The 22142-nt window shown below is 48.5% G+C and overlaps 1 protein-coding gene across 1 annotated transcript in view; it reads right to left on the reverse strand.

Annotated features, from left to right (window-relative positions):
- Nucleotides 1-20054, reverse strand: part of RPS6KA2 (ribosomal protein S6 kinase, 90kDa, polypeptide 2) — a 186487-nt gene extending 166433 nt beyond the window's left edge. The window contains exon 1 of the mRNA XM_012659274.1: nt 19956-20054. Coding sequence (XP_012514728.1) covers nt 19956-20054 — 99 coding nt within the window. The remainder of the gene's footprint in view (nt 1-19955) is intronic.
- Nucleotides 20055-22142: the final 2088 nt, after the last annotated feature.

The following is a 22142-nucleotide window of genomic DNA, read 5'->3' on the forward strand; positions in this document are numbered from 1 at the left end:
CCAGAGTGAAAATCTGCAGACAGAGACAGAGACTGTTCCAGGCCTTCACCTTCCGAATGAGTGTGTTCAAAGACTAAGAAACCTCAACGTTTGGAGATGTAAACATTCACTTAAGTCTAACAGATCGTCGGTGTTAAGTTCTTCTGAAGAGACATCAGTATAAAAAGGAACTGGGATATCAAGAACCGAACATTCTAGATGCAGAAAGATCCTTCCTTCTGCTGCCTCCCTCTCCCTGAGATCTCTCTGCGTGACCCACGGTGTGGTTTCCAAGGGACAGGGAGGCTTTGCTGAGATAGTGCATCTGTTCCTGCCTGTGTGGGCCACGGCGAGTCCAAAATAAATCGCGCCCCTCAGTGTAATTAAATCCGGAAGGGGAAGCAGCCTGAGCCCGCGGGCCGGAGCAGGGCTACGGGAGGGTGTGGCGACGCCTTCCAGCCCATCGCCCACCAGAAGCACCTCAGGCTGCCATGGACGTGGGGTAGGAAATGCTTCGCTTGCCCTCAGAAATGGGAATAGCACTGAGGCAGCTCCTGCCCACATCACCCCTGGGAGCAGAGGACGCCTCAGTATGGAGCTTCGGCAGGACGGAGTCGGACACTGAAGTCGTGGGGGGCGTGTATGAGGAGAGGGTCCAGCTGTGCAACACTGTGACCTGCAGGGGCCCACGAAGGATGGCAGGTGTGTTCAAGTCTGCCCGAGGCGCAAGTTAGATGGAGTCGCGGGCGCCCCGACGGCCTGCGGGAAGGAAGTGGGGGCCGGGGCCAGCTGACAAATGCATGTCCCCACACCGCTGCTTGCCTCTCCCAAGACCCCCCTCGACACCCACCAAACGGGCGGTCGCCGTCGTTTGAGGCGGAAATGAGGTAACTGCCAAGTTTGTACGCCGGAAGGGGGGAGACTGTAGCCAAGAACTTCTCCGACTCTGCTGCCTCGTGCTCCCTGCTGAAGGCCACTAAGAAAAAGCGGTGAGCTACAAAGCATGAGGAACGAAACACGCCTAAATGTTTAGAGGTGGAAAGACGGGATAATAAGAAAAAGAAAAGCTCCACCCTGACTGACCCTCCGTCGACAACTCCTAAGGAAGGGACTGCTCAGGTCCAAGTTTTCACCGCGAGCAGCGCTCTCCGTGCACCGACGCCGTCCCCCCGCGGACGGCTCTGCCCACGGTGGGACTTGGACACGTGCCCTAGCAAACCACTGCTTCAAAATCAGTGTTTGCGAGTTTCAGAGTTTATGTAAACGGGAACATAAACATTCGCTAATGAAAATAAGGAATGTCTTTCATTTTAAAACTTTCTTCTGAGATAGGCTTGCTTATCTGACACATTTGGGAGTTTGGGGTGAGCACGTGGAAAACTGAAGACGAAAGAAAAGAGCCGGAAGCAAGGAAGGAATACACTCCACGCTGCATAACGCCAGAGTGGCCGAGATTCCCTGACAGGGGAACTGACCCTGTCCTGAGCGAGCTTGCCTGGTGTGTGAAATCCGGGCTTCCGTGACAGAGTCCTCCTGGGCTGGGGCCACCCGCAGCCAGGGGCGGGGGAGGCCGCCGCAGGCTCAGTCCCGAGCCTTCAGCAAGGCCCTTCATCGCCGGGCCCCTCTGCAAGTCAGAGCTGGGAATGGCGCTTCCACGCTGGACTTCCGTCACCACGGACAGCGCTCGGACCCACGTCTGAGGTCTGGGAAGCAGACTTACCAAACTCTCCTACTTCCGCCCCGGAACGGTATTCACCCCGACGGAGACAAAGAACCGAGCTGTACAAGCCTACGCTGTCCAGAGCTCGTCTGCCAGGGGCTCTGCGTGCCACGGGCTCTCCCACGGCCGCCGCCCGGGTCCCAGCACGTGCCCCTCTCCTCCCCTTCTCAGGCTTCAGCACGCCTGGGCGCCCTTCCCCAGAAAGGTCCTGCCCCCTCCTGCCGCTCCTGGACCACCTCCAGTCAGACTCCGGCCAGCAGACGCTGCAACAGGTCGTCGGCATGTGGGGCCTGGCTCCCCAGGTCTCTGGGCACAGTCGGTGGATATTTGTTCATTTTATCAATGCCATTCCTCTCCTCTGAAGCCGTACTGTGTTTGTAACGTGGGCCTCGCATGTGACATGAGATCTTACGGCATTGACATCACTCTTGTCTCCTTAGATTACACGCTCCTTTCAGGGCCACCTTGGGGTCATCACTCAGCCTAAGAGATGGACAAGATTCAACATGGGCATTTGGAAGTTCTGGCTTGGAACTTAAATTTGCTTGTTAAGACTTAATCCAATTAGAGTATCAGGGTTTATATCTGTGAGTCTCTAGCAGACATTCCTGTTTAGGTTTTAAAATATCGGGCTTTCTAACCAGGCATGTGAACTGAGATGTGACAACAGAACAAAAACTAACACACAGACTATGATCCTGACGGTGAAAGGGCTGCGTGTGGCGGCGTTTCAGATAGACATGCAAGTGCAGACACACACACACACACACACACACGCACACACACACGCACAAGCATACAGTCCCCTTCATGCGTTCAACTGAGATATTTCAAAGGTGACGTCGAAATAAAAATAGCACACCAATTTTATGGAAGAGAGCAAACCAAAAGATTGCTTTCTGTGGCGATGAGACCAGAAATGAAAACACATGATCAGTGGTTGTGATTTAAAGGCATCATCCTGCCCAAGACACGGCAACCAAAATAGAAAGCTTTTTGCTTTGCGGGTTGACGAGAACTTAGAACTTAGCCTAAGGCACTAAATCGCCACCTGTTACCAGATTGCTGGCCTTGGGTCTTGGCTTCCTATTGTCATTTCGGCCTGGATTAGTGTCTACAAGAAGTCAAAGCCGGCACAAAGCCACCATGGGTGTTGTGTGGGGGGGAGTTGCTTCACACAACAGATTCTTCAACACTTTATTACAGCTACAACCTGAGGCTGCAGTTCCAACAATCCTGCCCTTATGAAAATAACTTGGTGTACGCAGCACAAGACTATTTAAATAGACCAGTCTTCAGCCATCTGCACCCTGTTTCTTTTGGGACCTACAGATCTGAGCACTTATTAGAGAGTTAAAATGGTTTCCTTTGAAATACGCCTACCGGCTCACCCTGGGGGACCAAAGCTGAAGAGACCCCCTCGCTTTCCTTGCTCTATTGCAGGAGAAAAACAACAGAAAAAGCAAGTGGAACTTTGAATTTTATTCGGCACAAATACATCCTGAACACAATACCCTACTGGAAATCTGGTTATCTAAGCGGGGTTGCATAAGGCCTCAAAGTGCCTACAAATTATGGTGGAATTATAGGGTTAACAAAAAAGTTATGGCATTTATGCTGTGAAAGATACCACCCAGAAAAGGAAAAGACAACCACACAATGGGGAAAAGTATTTGCAAATAATATATCTGGGCAGGGACTTGGATCCAGAATATATAAATAACTCTTACAACTCAATAAAGAAAGATAAATAACCTAATTTTTAAAAAGGGGCAAATGAGTGGAAAAGACATTTTTCCAAAGAAAACACAGTCAAGAAAAACATGAAAAGGTGGTCAGCACCACCAGTCATTGGAGAAATCCAGTCGAAACCACGAGAAGGTTATCACTTCACACCCGCCGGGATGGCTGTTTCCAAAACAATGAACAGTAACTAGTGCTGCTGAGAAACCGGTGGAGAAATTGGATCCTCCATCACTGCTGGCGGGAGTGTAAAATGTTAAAATCACTTTGGAAAACGGTCCGGAAGTTCCTTTTTGAGCTTCAACATAGAGTTACCAGATGACCCAGCAACCCCACTCCTAGCCATAAACCTGAGAGAAATGAAAATGCACTTCCGCATAAAAACCTGTACAACCATGCTCACGGCAGTGTTAGTCACCATGGCCAAAAAGTGGAAACAGCCCAAATGTCTATCAACCTATTAATGGATAAATAAAACATGCTATGTCCATACAATGGAGTATCACTTGGCAAAAAAGAGAAATACCTGCTACAACATGGATGAACCTTGTAAATCTAATGCTGAGTGAAAGAAGCAAATCACAAAACACCATGTATTTTACGATTCCATTCACATGAAATACCCAGAATAGGCGACTCTATGGAGGCAGAAAGTGGATGGGAGGGTGTAGGGGGTGTGGTGGGGCGGAGTTTCACGGGAAACAACAGCAGAGGGTTACCGGGTTCTGCTTTGAGGTGGTGAAAGGTTCTAGACTGCGGTGATAATTGCACAACTCTGTGAACATACTAAAAACATGGAACTTTACACGTTAAGTGGGTGAATTTGATGGCATGCGAGTCAGATCTCACAAAGCTGTGCACAGAAACAACAAAAAACTTACGGCATTCAGGGCAATTTAGAACAAAACAAATACTGAGATGGTTCCTAAGAAGAGACTTCCCTGGTGCCTTTTATCCCAGCACCACTTACAGAATGGAGAGGCCTGCACTCTTCTCACACGTCGAATTCTCATTCCGAGTCGATGCTCAGGAAAGATTTTGGAATTCTTCACAAAGACTCCCAGGAGACACTGGATTAATATATGATAGGCCATTTCCTCCGGAAATTTGTTTCCTGACTATGCAAGAGAATTTAGAATGCCAATAAGGCAAGTTTCGAAACAGAGTCCCACAGGGCATAAACAATGCTTCTCTTAGACATAATATAAAACAACTGCTCACAGTTTAGAAGTTGGATGACTTTACTGGTAGGGTGGTAGGAAGTATCTCTATATCCACATAAATTTAATCCAATTTGGTGCTACAAAAAATAAAAAACATTTGACTCAAAATTCTCACATCTAACTTAACAATCCATTGGTAGGTGAAAGGAAAACAATTCCCATATAAGAATTTCTAGTTAAGAAATCCAGGATTATTTCTCTCTGAGAAGGAGACCAAATCAGAAGTAACCAGGGAAAACATGATATTTTTATTAGTTTAAATCTCAAAGACTATTAAAGCAAATGTCCCTGGGTACCACTCAGACGCATGCAACGTTTTAGAAGTGAGGAAAAGCTTCTCAGTGCTTTTCGCCGTGAAGCCTACAGAACAGCCCTCAGTCCATTTCCGTTCTTGGAGGAAAGAGTTTTTCAGCTTTGTGAGACTGGGCGCTGGCCCGACGCGGGTGGGAGCCATTGTTCAGGTCTTTGTTCTGTTTCTTCTTCTGAAGTCGGTATCTATTTAGGCACAAAGTCATGTTTGTTCCCAATCCAAACAACCAGGAAGCTAAGGGTATTTTTAAAAAAAACAAAACATTTACAAAAGAAAATAATGAGTAAACAATCGACGATTGGGGATTAACTCTGAAGGGCACCTTCAGAATATGTTGGGAGTCAGCAATGGCCCCAGTTCAACCCCATCTCCTCTGCCGTTTGGAAAACTGTCCGGCAGAAGAGAGGGCAGGGTGTTCTGTCGTCTCCACGCTAGGACTAAGGGGTGAAGATGATGGGGAGACCCAAGTAAGGAGGGTGGAATCCGTTCCTCCCCCAGTAAATGTTTGCGCAGACTCTAGACTCCTGGTTTTCAAACTGGGGGTCTCTAGTGCTGCAGGGAGGCCAAGGAGACCACACCGGAACCCCACGTAACCCCAGCAGCTCTGCTCTAAAATCTGTTCAGACACCAGAGTTATGCACAAGACCTTTGAAAACTGAGTTCCAAGACAAATGGCAGAACGTTGATTTAGATCTATTAATACTTTCAGGGTTATTACAGAAAGGACGGCTGAGCTGTTTAGTGGTTAGATTAGATGATTCTCCTTATTTTTCTGTGATGTGATATTGTAACTACAGTGGTGTGCCACAATGTTTGCTATATCCATGGCATGGCATGGGAGCACTGAAACATTGTATATTCTGAATTATCAAAAGCTTCATTTTATTTAAAAAAGCTTTAGTGTGAAGTATATTTTATTAATCTGTAATTATTTGAAAATGTGGAGTTAACACACTGGAATATTCAGGGAATCAGGAAATATCTTCCTATGCTTATTTCAAGATAAAGAGAATTAGATTTAAACTACTTATTCTTGTTCTCTTTCATATATTTTTCTAATCATTCTCACTCTTTTTTTCTTGTTTCAATTTTTTCTCCGCTCCCATCTCCTCCTTGTATCTCTTGCTATTTGTTTCAACACGATATCTTTTACTAGCGAACGGCTTTCTAGAAACAGCAATGTTTAACGGTACATAGCACGTAAAAAGGGTGTTCTGGAATGGTTATATGAGCATGCGAGCCATCAGCTACAGCGTGTGACATGTTATTTAATAAATGTATAAATAGCAAGTCATAAATTATTCCTTTCACTCTCAAGCAGCTTGGCAGTATCATGGGAGACAAATGCAAATGGTTCTCCGTTTCTTCCCTACGAATAAATACATAATCCAACCAACACAGACAACGGCAGCAGACAGGAAATTAATGTGATTTTTCAGAATTCGCTACCCATCCTCTACAAGCAAAAATCAAGGACACAATGTGAAGGAAAGAACTCATGATGACTAACGCAGATAAAATCCCATGCAAATGGGTTACACGTTTCATGATGCCGAACCCTTAAATATGCGTTTAGTATGAAATGTGTTTCTGTCAAGGACCGTGGATACCTCCGGGACAGGTAGGCCACCTGATCCAGAATCCTTCAGGAGTCTTTATCTTGTATGTCATATTTCTGTACATTGTTTAATACAACAAATTCCTTGTAGTAATTTGTCAAAATGTGATCACTACAGTTAAAAGTTAGTACAGGCACACATTGGACACACAAAAGCATATGGAAAGGAATGGTTAAGGAAACAATGATACAGTGTTGTCACGAAATATACTCTATGAAAGAATATATGCATACACATTTCTTATACAGAGTTATAACTGAATAGTTTTAAAAGCTGGAAGGCTGAATGTAATAAATAAAATGCTTTTCCTAAAATCAATACATTGCTACCTTTTTTGAATCCTGCTCCTTTAAATTATTGCCTGCCTATTCTGGATTTTAGCCTGGGAGATTATTATGAGAAAGAAAAGTAGGCAGAAATGAAACAAAAGCATCCTTAGATAGACCCACTCAACACCCCAAAAGAACAAAAGATTGCAAACAACACATTTTTTTTCAATGAATGAAAGAAATTTAATCTTAATTTTCCCAGTTTACCATATCAACTAAACTGGTAAATTTGAAAAAGGGTTTCTACTATGTTTTGAAACATAAATTTAAAATTATTGTGTTTTCCAAATATGCATCTTATTAAGACATGCCCATATTTTTCATATGTAGCCATTTAGCAGAATCCCATCAACATCCCCAAGGCTGTTAACTATGCACTATGCTCACATTCACTCTAACAAACCAATAACATAAACACATCACCAGGTTCATGTCCAACCTCTGAGAAAATATCAACTAACTGCAGCTACCACGGAGCGTCTGTCCCACCTCATCGGTACACCCCACCATGTACAGCGTATCCTGCTCTTCACCGGGGACCTTGTAACACTGTATTCAGTTTCCTCCTCTAGGAAAAGGAGTAATAGCACTTACTCTTCTAGGGTTCTTGTAAAGAGTTAATGGGGTAAATGGGTGTGTCAGGGTGCCTTTATTTGCATAAGGGAAAATCCAAATCAAACTGGCTTAAACGATAAGAAGAACTGTTTGGATCATGTAACTAAGATGTCCAGGGTATTACAGACCTCAGGCTTGGGCTGAGCTGATCTCAGATCCCTAAGATTCTTGGCTGTGCCCTCCTCTGGCTGTTGGCTCCGTCCTTAGCTTTATGGTCACAGAGGGCTGCAAACCTGCAAGTCGGGACGCCAGGCTTCACGTTCCCCCACAGCCATTGCCCAGCGGTCTCGAGCTTCATCCGATTTAGTATGTGGACAGTCTGGGACCACACTCTCAACTCTGAGCTCATCACTGTGGCCAGGAAAATGCCGTGCGTAGTGTGCACACACAGAATGTGGATCTCCCTGAAGTCACTTAAACACACTTAAACACAAAAACATTCTCTAAAAACAAAGTAGTCTTGGCTTCTCCGGCTCCCTCATCTTCTAACTCTACTGAAGAAACACGAGGATCAATTGAGCATCCGACATTCTCTCCATCGTCCCTTTCCAAGGCCTCTTTTTTCTTTTTCCTCTAATTTTTCATTCGTCTTTCAACACCTGGGAGAAAGGGCTGTGCCCAGCAGACTCAGTGTGCAGACACGGGCGGCGGGAGGGAACTCGGCTTGCAGAGACCCCTGCTGGGGGAGCTCGGCCTTGCCGCACCCTCATCTCCCCGCGTCAGCAGGTGTGGTGTGGGCAGGTGTGAGGGAAGAAAGTAAATGGTGACTGTATCATTTCTGGCATCTCAGTGGTCCACTGACAGACGTTTATCTGCCCTGCAATTGCCCCGCTGGGAAAATTCTGAATTCATAGCTCTTCCCTGGGAGAAGATGTGATATGGCTCCGGGTCACCTGTGCAGGGTTATAACACACAGCGGCTCCTATACATGTGTGGCATCCATCACAGGCTTGCGCCCAGGGGCTCTTCTCTCTCCCTCAGCTACAGGCCAGGCTGCGGGAGGCAGAAATGCTGGGCTCTGTCTGTGCTAGAGTCCTGCCCCCAGCATCCCCACCGACGGCGGCTAATCCTGTCTGTCCACCGAGGTTGGAAGCTACCTTGCGGAGCCCGTGGGCTGCATTTATCTCGCTGCCTGGGCGTATGCTGCCGCCCACTCTCGTGGAGGAAAATGCACTGGGTTAGGGCGGCATCGCTTTACAGCTGGGACGTGCATTTCTTCCTACAGTGGGACACATTCTCCTAAGTGGCCACTACCAAGTCTTCCCAATTCCAGCCTCTGCCTCTTTTTCCTGTGCATCTGTCCTCCCGCCTCTGGCTCTGCTGGCTGCACCCGCGGGGCCTTCTCTCGCCTCCACTCCTTCCCCACAATTACTGTTTAAAAGATAAGTGTTCACACAGCGTTTCCCAGGCTCCCAGACAGAGCTCAGCCAGAGGAAATGGAGCCGCCCATTTGTATTAACTTTTCGGGACCTTTCCCAACATATCAAGCCTTTAGTGAAAAGCACGTGCCTGAATTTTCTAAGTTGGAGGGGAAGTTTGATTTAGTGATCAGGAGAGATTCCAGTCCCAGACCATGCGTGCCTCTACCTGGAATCCTTCACTTGAAGTGGCATTTCCAGTTCTACACTAATGCTTCCGACACTGCGTTTAATAAATCGCCTGATTTGTAGCGCACCGTGCAGGAGCTGGGAGCAGGAGCGGCGCTGCCTGAAGTCAAGATTTCAGCGTAGTGCACAGATTGCGGTGTAACAGGAAACGTGGAGCTTTTCATAAACAATTTTATCTATTGCTTTAACTTGCAAAGCAAGTCACTGTCTGAAGGTGTCTCAGATTGAACATGTACAGAGCAGAGCCCCTGTACCTCCCTGCCCACGCCCCCCACCACTCGTCCCTCCTCAGACTGTGCCTCCCTGTGTTGGGTAGTTCAGCGGGGAGAGATCTAGGGGTCATCTTTGATTTTTTCTTTCAAACACACCCGGTCCAGGCCATCGGCGAGGCCTGTCCACCCTGGTGTCGAAACAGCAACTACAAGAGCTTGCAAGTTCATCTCCCAGCTCCTTCTGCCTCCCTACAGTCTTGTTCCCACACCAGTCTAAGTCCCACACACTAGCCGAGGGGTCCTTGTAAATTGAGATCTGATTCCATCGCTGCCTCTGTGAACCCATCAGGCTCTCCTCGGCTCTCGGGACAGGCCACGTGCCAGGCCCGAGGGCCCTGGGCTCCTGTAGCCCGGCCCACGCTGACCCGTGGCTGGAGCCTGGTGGGGCCACAGCTCACTCGGCTCAGGACACAGACCCTCAGGCCCTGCCCCAGGGCCTCCCGCCCATCAAACTCGGTCCGCTCCGTCCCCACAGCTACCTGCTCATGCCACACGATTTTCCCCCTTACACTAATTATTTGAGATCGCCACATTTTCTACACAAACTTTATTTTCCTTCTCTCTTCCCCACTAGGATGTAAATTCCACGAGGAAAGGAGCTACTTCTTCCTCCGGCCCCCTGTGGCAGGATGCTCAGTGAAGGTTTACGGAGTGAATACTGATTGCAGCTGAGCTCTCCACGCCCCTCGCAGGCTGGACCAGGCCCTGGGATGCCACGTAGACGTCTAAAGATCGCATCCAACGTCATCTTAACACCTCAAACCCCTGTGCCCAGGAGCAGCCCTCGGACAGGGCCGTGCTGACCGGCCAGCATCCTGGACAGGCCTGGGCGCGGGTATCCACCTTCTGCCCCGCCCCACATGGAAGCCAGAGATCAGCCACCACCACAGCCCTGCCTCTGCCTGGCCTGAGCCGCAAGCAGGGTTCGGGCCGGCTGGGGAGAAGGGCTGGTCACCACGTGTGGGTTGTGGCCCTTCACCCAGACGAGGGGCTCACACATGGGTAGTGAGTCCTGCTCTGGTGTTGGACAGGGTGGGAGGTGCCTGGCAGGACCACAATACTGACCTAGCCCAGTGCCGCCGAGGTTCCTGAGGGCAGATACATGTCAGCCCCTAATTGCAGGTGCCCTGGGACCCTAACCACAGGTGCTCTGGGACTCTAACCGCGGGGTGCGGCAGGACCCTAATGGCAGATTCAGAGGAACCCAAGAGGGAGAGGATAAATGAGGATAAATGAGCAGGGAGGAAGAACCAAGCCGGCAGCCCACGGGGCCAGGTGCAGAGAGAATCCACGAGAGAAACCGGCAATCACGGGCTTATAAGCTTTAAAGTAAAATTATTTATCACAAATAATCAGCACTAGGAGTTCAAAAGCTTTTAAATCTGATTAGAAATCAAAACTGGAGATGCTACAAAAGCTGTCTTCCTAGAATTCGACCTTTTCTTCTGTAAGCGTCAGTTATTAAAATAAAAATTCTGCTTAACTTTTATTGTTTTTCTATTTTTAAAATTACTAGCATTAATACATTTAGAAATCTCTGTATTTGTTTTTAAAATGTTGATAGTTTCTCAACCTTTTAAGATATTTTTATTGCTTTCAAAAGTTTAAAAGAGTGAGCAAAGTAGTTTGGGTTGTTCCCCACAATTCTTATTGCAAGATGACACTGTATCAGCTATACCGTGAGCGTGGATTGTACGTTTTCTCTATGGAAAATTTAGAATGCCAGACAGTCGTGCCAGTTCGTAAACAGCCCAACGCCAGCGCCACCTCCTGTTGCCATGCGGTTCTGTCACAGCTTCACAGTTGTCTGACTGACGTGGTGGTCTCAACCACCCCCTCCTCCCGGCCTCGGGTCATCACCCTCGTTTTCCTACATTTTACCCTCTAAGCCCGAGTCCTTTGGATAATTTCTAGGCATAGCATGAATATTCAGTCCACGGTTAAGACCAAAGACAAAATTTCCTAAAAGACCTCCAGGACTTCGCATGTACTGACCCAGAGGACGCACGCTGCGCAGGGCGCGTCCGCCTAAGGGCGGAAGGGCAGGGTCCCAGCAACTGCTCGTGGCTTCCCTGGGTACGGAGCAAACCGGAGCCCAGCCTGCTGTTCCTTCCAGATCTGCACTAGTGTTTTCAGCTTCACAGACCACAAATTGGTTCAAGGAGGTTTTCTACAAATTCACGAATGGGCGCCGAAGTATCGAGGTGCCCAGACTTGACGGACACTGTGCTCTTCCCCAGGCAGCGGAGAGCACGGGGAGCCTGGCTGTGCTGGAGGACACGTGATTCGGTGCACCTTTTAAAATCCACAGTGTTACAGACGTGGGCGACCACGCCATACCCCGGGGCAGAAACTGTCAAGCCGCCCTCCTCTTCTCCCTCCGACCTGAGCGCGTACAAAACGACCGTGGCCGGTTCATTTTAACACACCGGGCTCACCTTCCCGCATCGGCTGCTGGAGTTCCGCTGTCAGGAACCTCAACTCCACAGCGCGACGTGCTGACAAAGACCCGGAGACAGAGGTCCACACGCTCAGGACCACCGAGAGCACACTGGAAACTGCGCACAGGAGCTCCGGCCAAGCCCATTAGGCTGAAAATTTGTATTCACTTCCATGTTGGGTTGGATTCCACAAAGACTTGATTGATTCACGCATCGAAATTGAAGCCTTCTCTTTTTGCTAAGATCTAGGAATATAAGAGGCATCCCCAACCGGCGCTGTCTTGGGGTTTCCCGGGGTGCAGGCAGTTAGCCACGATTTTCATTTTAACTCTGGCAGTCCCCTTGTCCTGTTCCCTGAAGTGATGGCAAACTAAGCAGAATTAAACAAGCCAAAGGTGTTCTAAAAATAAATGATCTTTTCTTTACTTGTTTTGTCTGTTTTTCTTTCCTGTAGCTTCAAAGTCAACCAACCAACAGAGTTAAGTCACAGACAATAGGGTCTGTCTTGGCATCTTTACAAGCGGGCTGTGTGGGCCGTGGGGACCGATGCACCAGTCTCTCCGCAGTTTCGCTGGGGACGGGGAGTCCAGGGCTGCAGGGGCCTGCGAGAGCTGACGGCCACGTGCACAGGGGCCCAAGGGCTCCTTGAGAGACGGCGGTGCTACACCAGGCTTCCGTTTCAGAACAAGCTTTCCTGTGTCCTCATCCTTAGAAAGAGACTGCCCACAGGATACTTCGGATGTAAAAATATGTTTGGAAGTTAATATGATACCGACTTTAGTTCTAGAAAGGTGGCAATTATCCTGGGCCAAAGACATTAAAATTGGGAACGGTGTGAGCAACTTCGTAAGTGGTCGCTGGAGCATTTCTACCATAACCACTGCCAAATAAAGCCATTCAAAGTAAAACTCCCTTGCCCTTTTCCCTTATAAGTTCGGTCTCACAATTTAGCGAGTAAAAGCTACAAGCCGGTGGGCCTGGGCAGGATGTGTGGCCGGGATGTCTTGCTGCAAAGAATGTTCCAGCCCACTCTGAGCAGACACGTGCTTTCCAAAGCAGATCCCAGACTTGCATTTTGTCTACTGTTCATCTGCAAATCCAAAGATTGTGAAACCACGGCCCACGAGTCACTCCATGGGTAAAAAGCATATTTTCTGTAGCTTGTCCGTCCCAGTTGGGCCCTTCATCTCTGGCAGCAGGAGCAGACATGCCAGCAGTACCTAAATACTCACTCTTTGATCCATTTTATGCGTCTTACTAATTTCATAAAGAAGAGATAGAGTAGCCAAAGGAAGAAATAATTATTTTCCCTAAAAAGCTGCATTATTCCTGCAGCTCCTCAGCCCTTGTCCCGACACATGTATCAGCCCCTCTGGCCCTCGCGAGGCACATGGGGCCACGCCGGAGACAGCAGGAACTTGCTTTTGTTTTACCAGAGCGGCGGTTTCCGTGAATTATGTTTAAAATGACAGCATTGAAGATTAAACTATGATTCTAAGTAACGTTAACATAGCTACAACCTAGGAAAAGAGAGCTTCATGGTGATCACCCTAATCTGGGACAGGTGCGTACAGAAAGGGCGCGGGAGCAGGCCGGCAGGAAGGGAAAGGCGTTTTCCCTGGAATGTAGCCAGAAGCTGCACAGAGAGGGCCCAGCTGTGTGCAACTCGCCGACGGCCAAGCGCAAACGCTCTTCTGACAAGGCACGCTGCACTTCTCACGCATTCAGTAACTTCAGGAGAGCCGTCATTGTAGGGTTACCCTGTTTTGTCGCGGGGGAGATAGGCGCTCAAAAGGATTAGGTGGTTTGGCAGGATTAGGCAGAGCAAGAACTTGAGGGGCGTGCAAGGAGGCTGGGAGAAGGTGCGGGCACATCCCCGGCAGGAGAATTGTGCAGGGCGGGGCCAGGTGGCTGGTGGGGAAGGGGTAGCCGGGACACTGCCTGGCTCCGTGGTGCAGAATACCAGCTCCATGGGTAGGAGGGCGAGGGCAGCCTGCCCAGCCCGGCAGGCCTCACAGGGACACGCTGACTGCTGGAGGAGGTGCTGGCTGGAAGCAAGCAAGGCTCTTGGGTCAGCAGGTACCGGGCGTGGCCTTCAGCGGGTCTCAGGAAACAGACCCAAATGACCGCACAACGACAGGTGCACATCTTGGCTGGTCTGAGACACTGGTGCCTGCCGGCTTGGTCATAAATCACGGGCGTGTGGTTACCGCACGCTGACTCTCCACAGCCCGCTGTGTAGGTTCCTGTGCTTAATCATAGCTGCAGCACCATGCTACCGCCTCAGCTAGCAGGCAGCAGGAGCGGCTTCCCCCACAGCTGCAAATCGGATATGATTAACAGTATTTCATACGGAAAATATTTGTGTCTGATCCGTTTGCTTGATTAAATCACACTGTAGCTTAACAGCCTATTTGTTGATAATTTTTACTTATTTGAGTTCAATTTAATAGCTTTTACCAGTGAAAATATATCAGCAAACATAGGATGCTGGGAAAAAAATGCAACAAAACAAAATTCAGTGTAATCAGAAATAAAAGCAGAGCATTCTAGAAATGCCTCTAGTCTTACATTAGCTTTGCTCATCGAACAAGCACAGGACCTCGCAGCACAAGAGATGGAGTATTTCAGGCTAAACTACTGGTCGCCCATCCCGCGTCACACAGAAGGAGCAATTCCTGCTACCCCCTTGTCAGAGGGGCACTTTCCACTGGCAGCACGACACTGGCTCACCTGGACGGTCCCGTCATCTTTAAGCTAAAACCCCTCCCCGCAGTGGCCAGTGGCCCTGGAAGCTGCCTCAGATGGTCCCTATAATGTTTCTCCCACCACTTAGTAATTTGCCACATCAAAGAAAGTATTCACCCCACGTGCAAGAAACAGGGTGAAATCCCAGGTACTTGGTAAGCCAGATGATGAGGACAGAGGTCCCTTTTCTTATTCAGGGTGCTTCCATTCATTCTTGTACTTCTAAATGCGGGAAAAATACACCAGTCATTGCTGCCCTGAGGGTGGGGCAGAAGACAGCACGCAGGCTTACGGATAGGCACGGGTAAAGGAAGGAAAAGGAGAAAAATCTCAATATTTTTAGTTGTTTTCTCAGATAGTTTTGAATAAGCAAGAATACTTTGGAGAGTTTTTTTGGATGTAAACAGAGAAAGCATGTAATGAAACTGCAAAAATAAGGCATGTCACGGAAACAGAAACCACAAACAAGGAACTAAGTTTAGTGTCTTTCAAACAGAATAAAGTATAAATGGGCAAAATGATGTGCAAATTGAATATTTACTAAGATTTATTGTGGTCTTCTCTAATTTCTTCGGGTGCATTTATTCAGAGTACCTGAAAATTATTTTAATTAGAAATGGATTTCCTGGAAACTGCCCAAGATCTAGAAGCACTTTACCTTCCAAGCAAGCACCAAGAATAAGCTGAATGGTGACCTCTCCAGGAAGCTTTCCCTTCATCCATGCCGAGCCAACATTGCTCCCAACATCTGCTAAGAGTCCCTTAGCGCTTACTTTACTAGCCTACCACGTGCTCCTCAAGAAGGGGTGGGCAAAATATATCCACATGTGCACAAAGATAACTGCCAACTATCTGTGACCACTGGGAATAGAAATAAATTGACAATTGATCTAATTAGGCCATTTAAATCCAACGCTGCTAATATTAATATGTTCACAGGACTTACACCCTAAAAGCAAGCTTCCTTTGACTTATTTGCCTCTATGACTAGATGTTAAGAGAGGGCAGGGATCCTATTTTTATATCGAATTATTTAGCATAATACACACGGTATGTGCTGAAAGTGTTCTGAGTGTGTGAACAATTGAGCAAATAAACAAATGAAATGAAATTCTTCCTTCACTCAACAGCTCATACTATCAATATCCCAGTTAAGAGCTCGAATTTTGTCCTCTTCATTCACTGCCAGTGTCTTCGGTAGAGATGTTGGTTACATCTCAAATGGCCCAAATAATAGTCATCAAAGAGAACCCTCTGGTTTGGCAACCCCAGACGAAATGACTGCTCCCTAAATGAACCGACTTTGCATATTGATACCTTTTAGCAAACTGGTTGACATCTTACCTTGAATAAATAGTATCACTTTTAATTAGTGTAAAACCTATATTCCTTCCTAGAGGGGACAGAAAGCAAGCTTTGGAGCTTGCACATCCCACCTTTTGAGGCTCTCCTGGCAAACGGGAAGGCCGCATGGGTCAGGAGGAGGATTCCTTCCGGCCCAGGAGACTTGAAGTTCTGCAAAGATGGCATGCTGATGAGGGAGCCTCCCCTGCTTTCAAAGCCATCTGAGCTCAGAGCAGGCGCCCCATGCGGGTACTGCATTCACTGATAAGTGCGCTGACCCACAGGACAGATGTGCAAGGTGAGGAAGAGCATATCCCTGTCCCAGCCAGACGACGGTAGCTCATCTTAGTCAACAGGGCCAGTCCTATCATATGAAACAGCTTGGAACACATCCTGGGAGCACTGACCTCTGGCCTTCTCTTCCCCATGGTGCTCAGGAAGGGCGCTGGAACTATCTGCCACCAGGCAGAGAGTTTACCACTGAGACAACACAAGCCATGAGTCCTGCAGGCCACAGGGCAATCTCAAGCGCAGCCAGAACTGGTAGACATTGAACAGGAAGAACATCAATACCCAGGAAATATCAACCGCTAACAATTATTGAGCGATTTTATCATCCAGGCTCCAAGTTAGGCCTTTACATATGGTTAACTCAGTAATCCTCCTGTTAACCCTATGAGGTAGAAACTATTATCATTTCTGTTTTACAGTGAAAAAAAGGAGGTTTAAACAGGTTAACTGCCTTGCTAGCGAAAGGAAGTGAGAATTCAAACAAGTGTAATTGATCAAATTCACCTGGAATTCTCTAACTTTCAGGAAAGTTTTTTAGAATAATTTTAGGTTATGGAGCACATTCCAAAATGTACCAGAGTAATTTCCTTTTAAAAATTAGAACAATAGCCCCCTCGCATCATGCCTCATCTAATACATGTGAACTCCCACAGCCATGCATGTGAACTGGCAGAATCCGTAACAGGCAGCACCTGCTCTCACAGTAAGACCTTCCTTTAAAACACTTTAGGGGCTGAGCACAGGAACGTCATTTTGCCTCCCTGGCCTCCTTTCCTCATGTGTAAAATGCGCTGTTGAATGAGGGCGATGGTCACCCCTTGCAGCAGGTACTTAGGCAATGTTACCAATGCCCTAAAATCACAGCTTTCCTCCGGGCGAGGGTCTCACAGGCCTGACACCTCTCTAGGGCATGCCCACTGAAGTCTACGCAAGATATCCAGTTTCCCTTTAGAAACTCCTGAAACTGTAGTTGTCAGAGTCAGTTACGTGGCCATCTCACTCGGTTCCATGCTGTAGGACGAAATAAGTGAATTTCATTTTAAGCTATAACTCATAAACTGTTTCTATATATGACTCAATAACTGGCTTCTGCATCACTTAGGGTTTACCAAATGTTGGGTTCTAGATGTAAAATTAATTTTAAAAGCAAGTGTGAAAACATTAGGACTGAGTCTCTCCCTGAAAGCCTTTTAATAAAGATGATACAATTTTAAACTCAAAGTAACTACTGTTAATTTCCTGTTTATGTCACTGGAGTCAATTTCAAATAACAAAATTTTTCAAAGTCTCTGTGTATATTATAAAATATAGATTTCATGGAAACAGTTTTAAAAGGTTTCTTTTTATAAAACGAGTTACCTTTTTCATTTGTACCAACAGAGGAAATTCACACCTGAGCTCAGTGCTTTAGGTCCTCTCTCTCAATCTCATTCTAGTGACGGACCTCCCCAGCTAAGTTTTGCATTTTTTGATGAGAGTCTCTTGGCCTATAAAGGGCTGTGACTATACAAACGAACACGCTTCTCCAGGAAATATGGGACGGTAGCTGGGGAGGAATACAGAGTAAAGCACTTAATATATTCCCTACTAGGTAGACGCACTGTGAGGCCAGGACTTCCACGTGTTGTGTCTTTTGGATGTGCAGGGCCCCAAAGAAGCCAGAACCCAGGGCAGGTTCTCCATAAACATTTACAGAATGAATTCTTGGTAAGCTTTTAACAAGACCCTCCATTTCTCGGGGTTTTTTTCCCCTTTAACAATAGGATAAAAATAGTAAAACATGCTCCCCAGATTTTCACAAGCATCAAGTGACAGAAAGCTGGTGAGTGCATTTGCAAAGAGCAGAGCATTGTGCTGGGGTGGACCACCTTCATCAGCCTTGCTGTCTGCACCCCTGCGCGGGATCCGGCACGCAGCGAGCGCCCATTGATTACTTGCTGATAGATGACATTTCTTTTTAGTCTGTTTGACCTTCTGCATATCTGATGGTTTACGTGTGTTTTCTAGAAATTTTGTTTCCACATCCAGGAAACCTCATTTTGATCCCCACCTGCTTCCCACTGTTTTTGTTGGAGGCACTTCCACAGCCCACTCTCTTTGCTGAACCCTCACCCCCGACGTGAGCCTGTCCTACGCAGCATTCCCGAACTCCCACGGGTCAGCAGCATCTAGCGCTTCCCTTCCTGAACAACGCCTGGAGTTTGCTCACAGGTGTGCCTCTTCTTGGCAAGGACAGTAAATGAAAGGAGACAAGGAGCTGTCTAATAAACCACGCATGGCGATGAAATAGACAATAAGAACATATTTGGGATAAAGGTACATACTGTTCTGGGTTTCTGACCTTGTCAACTTCAGATTTTTAAAGTGTGGGTGCCCCAGGAGAACGATTTGTCTCACTGAACTTATGCTTAATTTCTCTGCGTGTTAGGCTGAAAGCAAGCCCTCCTCCATTACTGGATTAATAGTTTTATTTGTTTAAAACATACATTTCACCCTCAGGATCCAGCCTGGCAGCCAGCCACAGAAAGCCAACCTAGTACTTCCAATTCTGATTTTGTGATGTCACAACTGAAACTTTTTAAAGAAGTAATTCTCCACTGCTCTGTGTCTACCCTTGAGCTTTGCTTAAAGATGTCTTCATAGTCACAGAACCCGTTCGCGTGTCCAATGTCACAGCAGCTGGGACAAAGAAACCCAAGATGAAATATGTGAGACCGCTCCAGTTGAAGCAAACCAACCAAAGCCCCGCGGTGCCAGCTTTGGGGCAAAGGCAAGGCAGCGCCAGACGAAATCTCTAGGTCACATCAGCAGCCTCCCATCAGAACAGCTCTTTTTCACTTAGACATGTTTCATGTTTTGTCATCTACGGATTCAACAACGTGATTTGGACACCGGGATTAAGAGAGTAAGATTTGATCGGTGAAATAAAAAAAACACCAACCATCCACAGATGATTTTTGGAAATCCTAAGATGCCAAGGCGAGGGACAGGCTGAAAGGACAGGATTTTCGGAGACCCCTGGGTTTTCAGGACAAATCCGTACCAGGCGGAGCTGCGGGGATATTGCATCAGGCACTTCGCCGCCGAGCACCGTGTCACAGTGGCCAGAGCACTGGCTGTGCTGCTGCCTCTTCCTCCCCTTTTGTCAGCTCTACACCGACTTCAAACACACTGAGGCCCCGCCTGACAAGGCAGTACCTGCCCGCCTGGGCACGGCCGACGTGATCCTGATGGATACCTGCGGCGGAGGGCGCGTGGGCGGCGCTGCTACCCGGGACTTTGGAGGTGCCGACGCCGAGCGCCCCACACCGAGCTCCCCACTCCGTGCGCCCCACACCGAGCGCCCCACACCGAGCGCAGTCCAGCCGTGCAGACGGAACTGCCTCCCGCCCCAGCACCCAGGTGGGCGCAGGGTACCCGCCCACACCCGTGCACTGGCAAACGGGACAGCAATTCCTCGGGGTAGGCAGGTAGGACGGCTCCCACGGACCGTCCAATCAAGACCAAGTCCCGACAATAATGCGGGGAGCCTTTTTTGTTCAATTCTAGGGAAACCGGAGCAGCTCTCGGATAACTTCAGCTCGCTGACTTGGGTCTCCGGATCACAACCAGGCGACACCAAGGCGGGGCGCGGGGACCCGCGGCATCCTCCGCCGACTCCCGCCCAGGGCGCAGCGGCCCGGCCTCCTGTGCGGGCCGGGCGCGGGCATTTACCTCGAGCCGGCTCAGGCTGGAGCTCTTGGAGCGCGACTTCTTGCGCAGGTACACGGAGAAGAACCTGCGCACGGCGAACTTCTTCATGCTCAAGTCCATCGCCCCGCGCCCAGCCCGGAGCAGCCGCAGGCCCGGGGCACGCGCATCCCCGGAGCATCCCAGGCGCGGGCTCAGGACCGCGGGCGGGCGCGTGCGGCCGGCGAGCCCGGCGCGGCGGCCATGGGCGCGGGTCGCGAGCTGCGGGCACAAAGGGCAGGCCGCGCGGGCCACGGCACCGGGGCCCCAGGCGCTCACTCCGCCTCCGCCTCCTCCTCCCGGCTGCGAGCACCGGCAGCGGCAGCCCCACCACGCCACGCCCCCGCCACGCCTCCGCCACTACCACCAACCAGCACGCGCCTCCCTGCCCCGCCCACCGCCGCTGTCGCCAATCACCGCTCGCCGCCCCACCGCCCCAGGCGCTAGCTCCTCCCCTCCCCCTTCCCTGTCAGTACCAGCTCTGAGCAGCCCCACCCGGCCCAGCCTCTGCCGCCAATCAGCGCCCGTCGCTCCGCCCATCCCCACCCACCACCACCTTTGCCAATCAGCGCCCTCCGCCCCACCCACTAGCACCCCGCCCCCGCCACTACCTCCAATCAGCACCCGCCGCCCTGAGGCCCTAGGTGCTCACCCCTCCTCCTGCTTCCACTCCTTCCTGCCAGTTCCTTCTCCGTGAGACCCCGCCCCTGCCCCGCCCCTCACCGTCCCAACAGCCAATCAGCGCCCACGGCCATCGCATGCCTAATGAGCCCGGCCCCGACCGCTCCCACCCGGCCGGCGCGCGCAGAGGCTCCAAGCGGCCCCTGCAGCCGGGTCCTGTCCTGCGCCTTTGGCCCTGCTAGGCATCCTTCTAGCCGGGCAGCCATCGCTTTCTTTCCTTAAAACGGCCGTATTCGGACTCTGGCATCATGCTTTCTCTGCCCAGAGAACAAAACCTCTGTTAACGAGCAAACACTCATAGAAAAGTGAGCTACATTGAATCTGTAGATCACTTTGGGTAGTATAGACATTTTAACAGTGTTGATTCTGCCGACCCACGAGCAGGGTATGGTTTTCCACCTGTTTACGTCCTCTGCTATTTCCTTCCTCAGTGTTTCAGAGTTCTCCCTGTAGAGGTCTTTTACCTCCTTAGTTAAATATATTCCTAGGTACTTTATTTTCTTTGTTGCTATTGTGAAGGGAATTGAGTCTTTGATTTGGTTCTCCGTATGACTGCTATTGGTGTATATGAAAGCCTCTGATTTGTGTGTATTGATTTTATATCCTGAGACTTTACTGAATTCATTTATCAATTCCAGGAGCCTCTTGGTTGAATCCATTCAGTTTTCTAGATATAATAGCATATCATCAGCAAGTAGCGAGAGTTTGATCTCTTCTGTTCCTATTTGTATGCCTTTAATTCCACTCTCTTGCCTGATTGCTGTGGCCAGGACTTTCAGCACTATGTTGAGTAGAAGTGGAGATAGTGGGCAACCTTGTCTGGTTCCAGTTGTAAGTGGGAATGCTTTCAATTTTTCCCCATTCAGTATGATGTTGGCTGTGGGTTTGTCATAAATGGCTTGTATCATTTTTAGGTAAGCCCCATCTATGCCTATTTTGTTAAGCGTTCTTATCATAAAAGAGTGTCGAATTTTGTCAAATGCTTTTTCTGTGTCTATTGAGAGAATCATATGGTTTTTGTTTTTGCTTCTGTTTATGTGGTGAATTACGTTTATAGATTTGCGTATGTTGAACCATCCCTGCATCTCTGGCGTGAAGCCCGCTTGGTCATGATGGATTATTTTCTTAATAAGCACCTGGATTCAGTTAGCTAGAATTTTGTTGAGAATTTTTGCATCATTTTCATAAGGGATATTGGTCTGTAGTTTTCCTTTTTTGTTGCGTCCTTTCCTGGTTTTGGTATCAGGGTTATGTTGGCTTCATAGAATGTGTTGGGGAGGATTCCATCTTAAAAAGCTTCTGCACAGCCAAAGAAACTGTCACAAGAGCAAACAGACAACCTACAGAATGGGAGAAAATTTTTGCATGCTACAAATCCAATAAAGGGCTGATAACTAGAATCTATTTAGATCTCAGGAAAATCAGCAAGAAAAAGTCAAACAACCCTATCAAAAAGTGGGCAAAGGACATGAACAGAAATTTTTCAAAAGA

Source organism: Propithecus coquereli, unplaced genomic scaffold (assembly GCF_000956105.1).
Source record: "Propithecus coquereli isolate 6110/MARCELLA unplaced genomic scaffold, Pcoq_1.0 Scaffold601, whole genome shotgun sequence".
Lineage (NCBI taxonomy): Eukaryota > Metazoa > Chordata > Mammalia > Primates > Indriidae > Propithecus > Propithecus coquereli.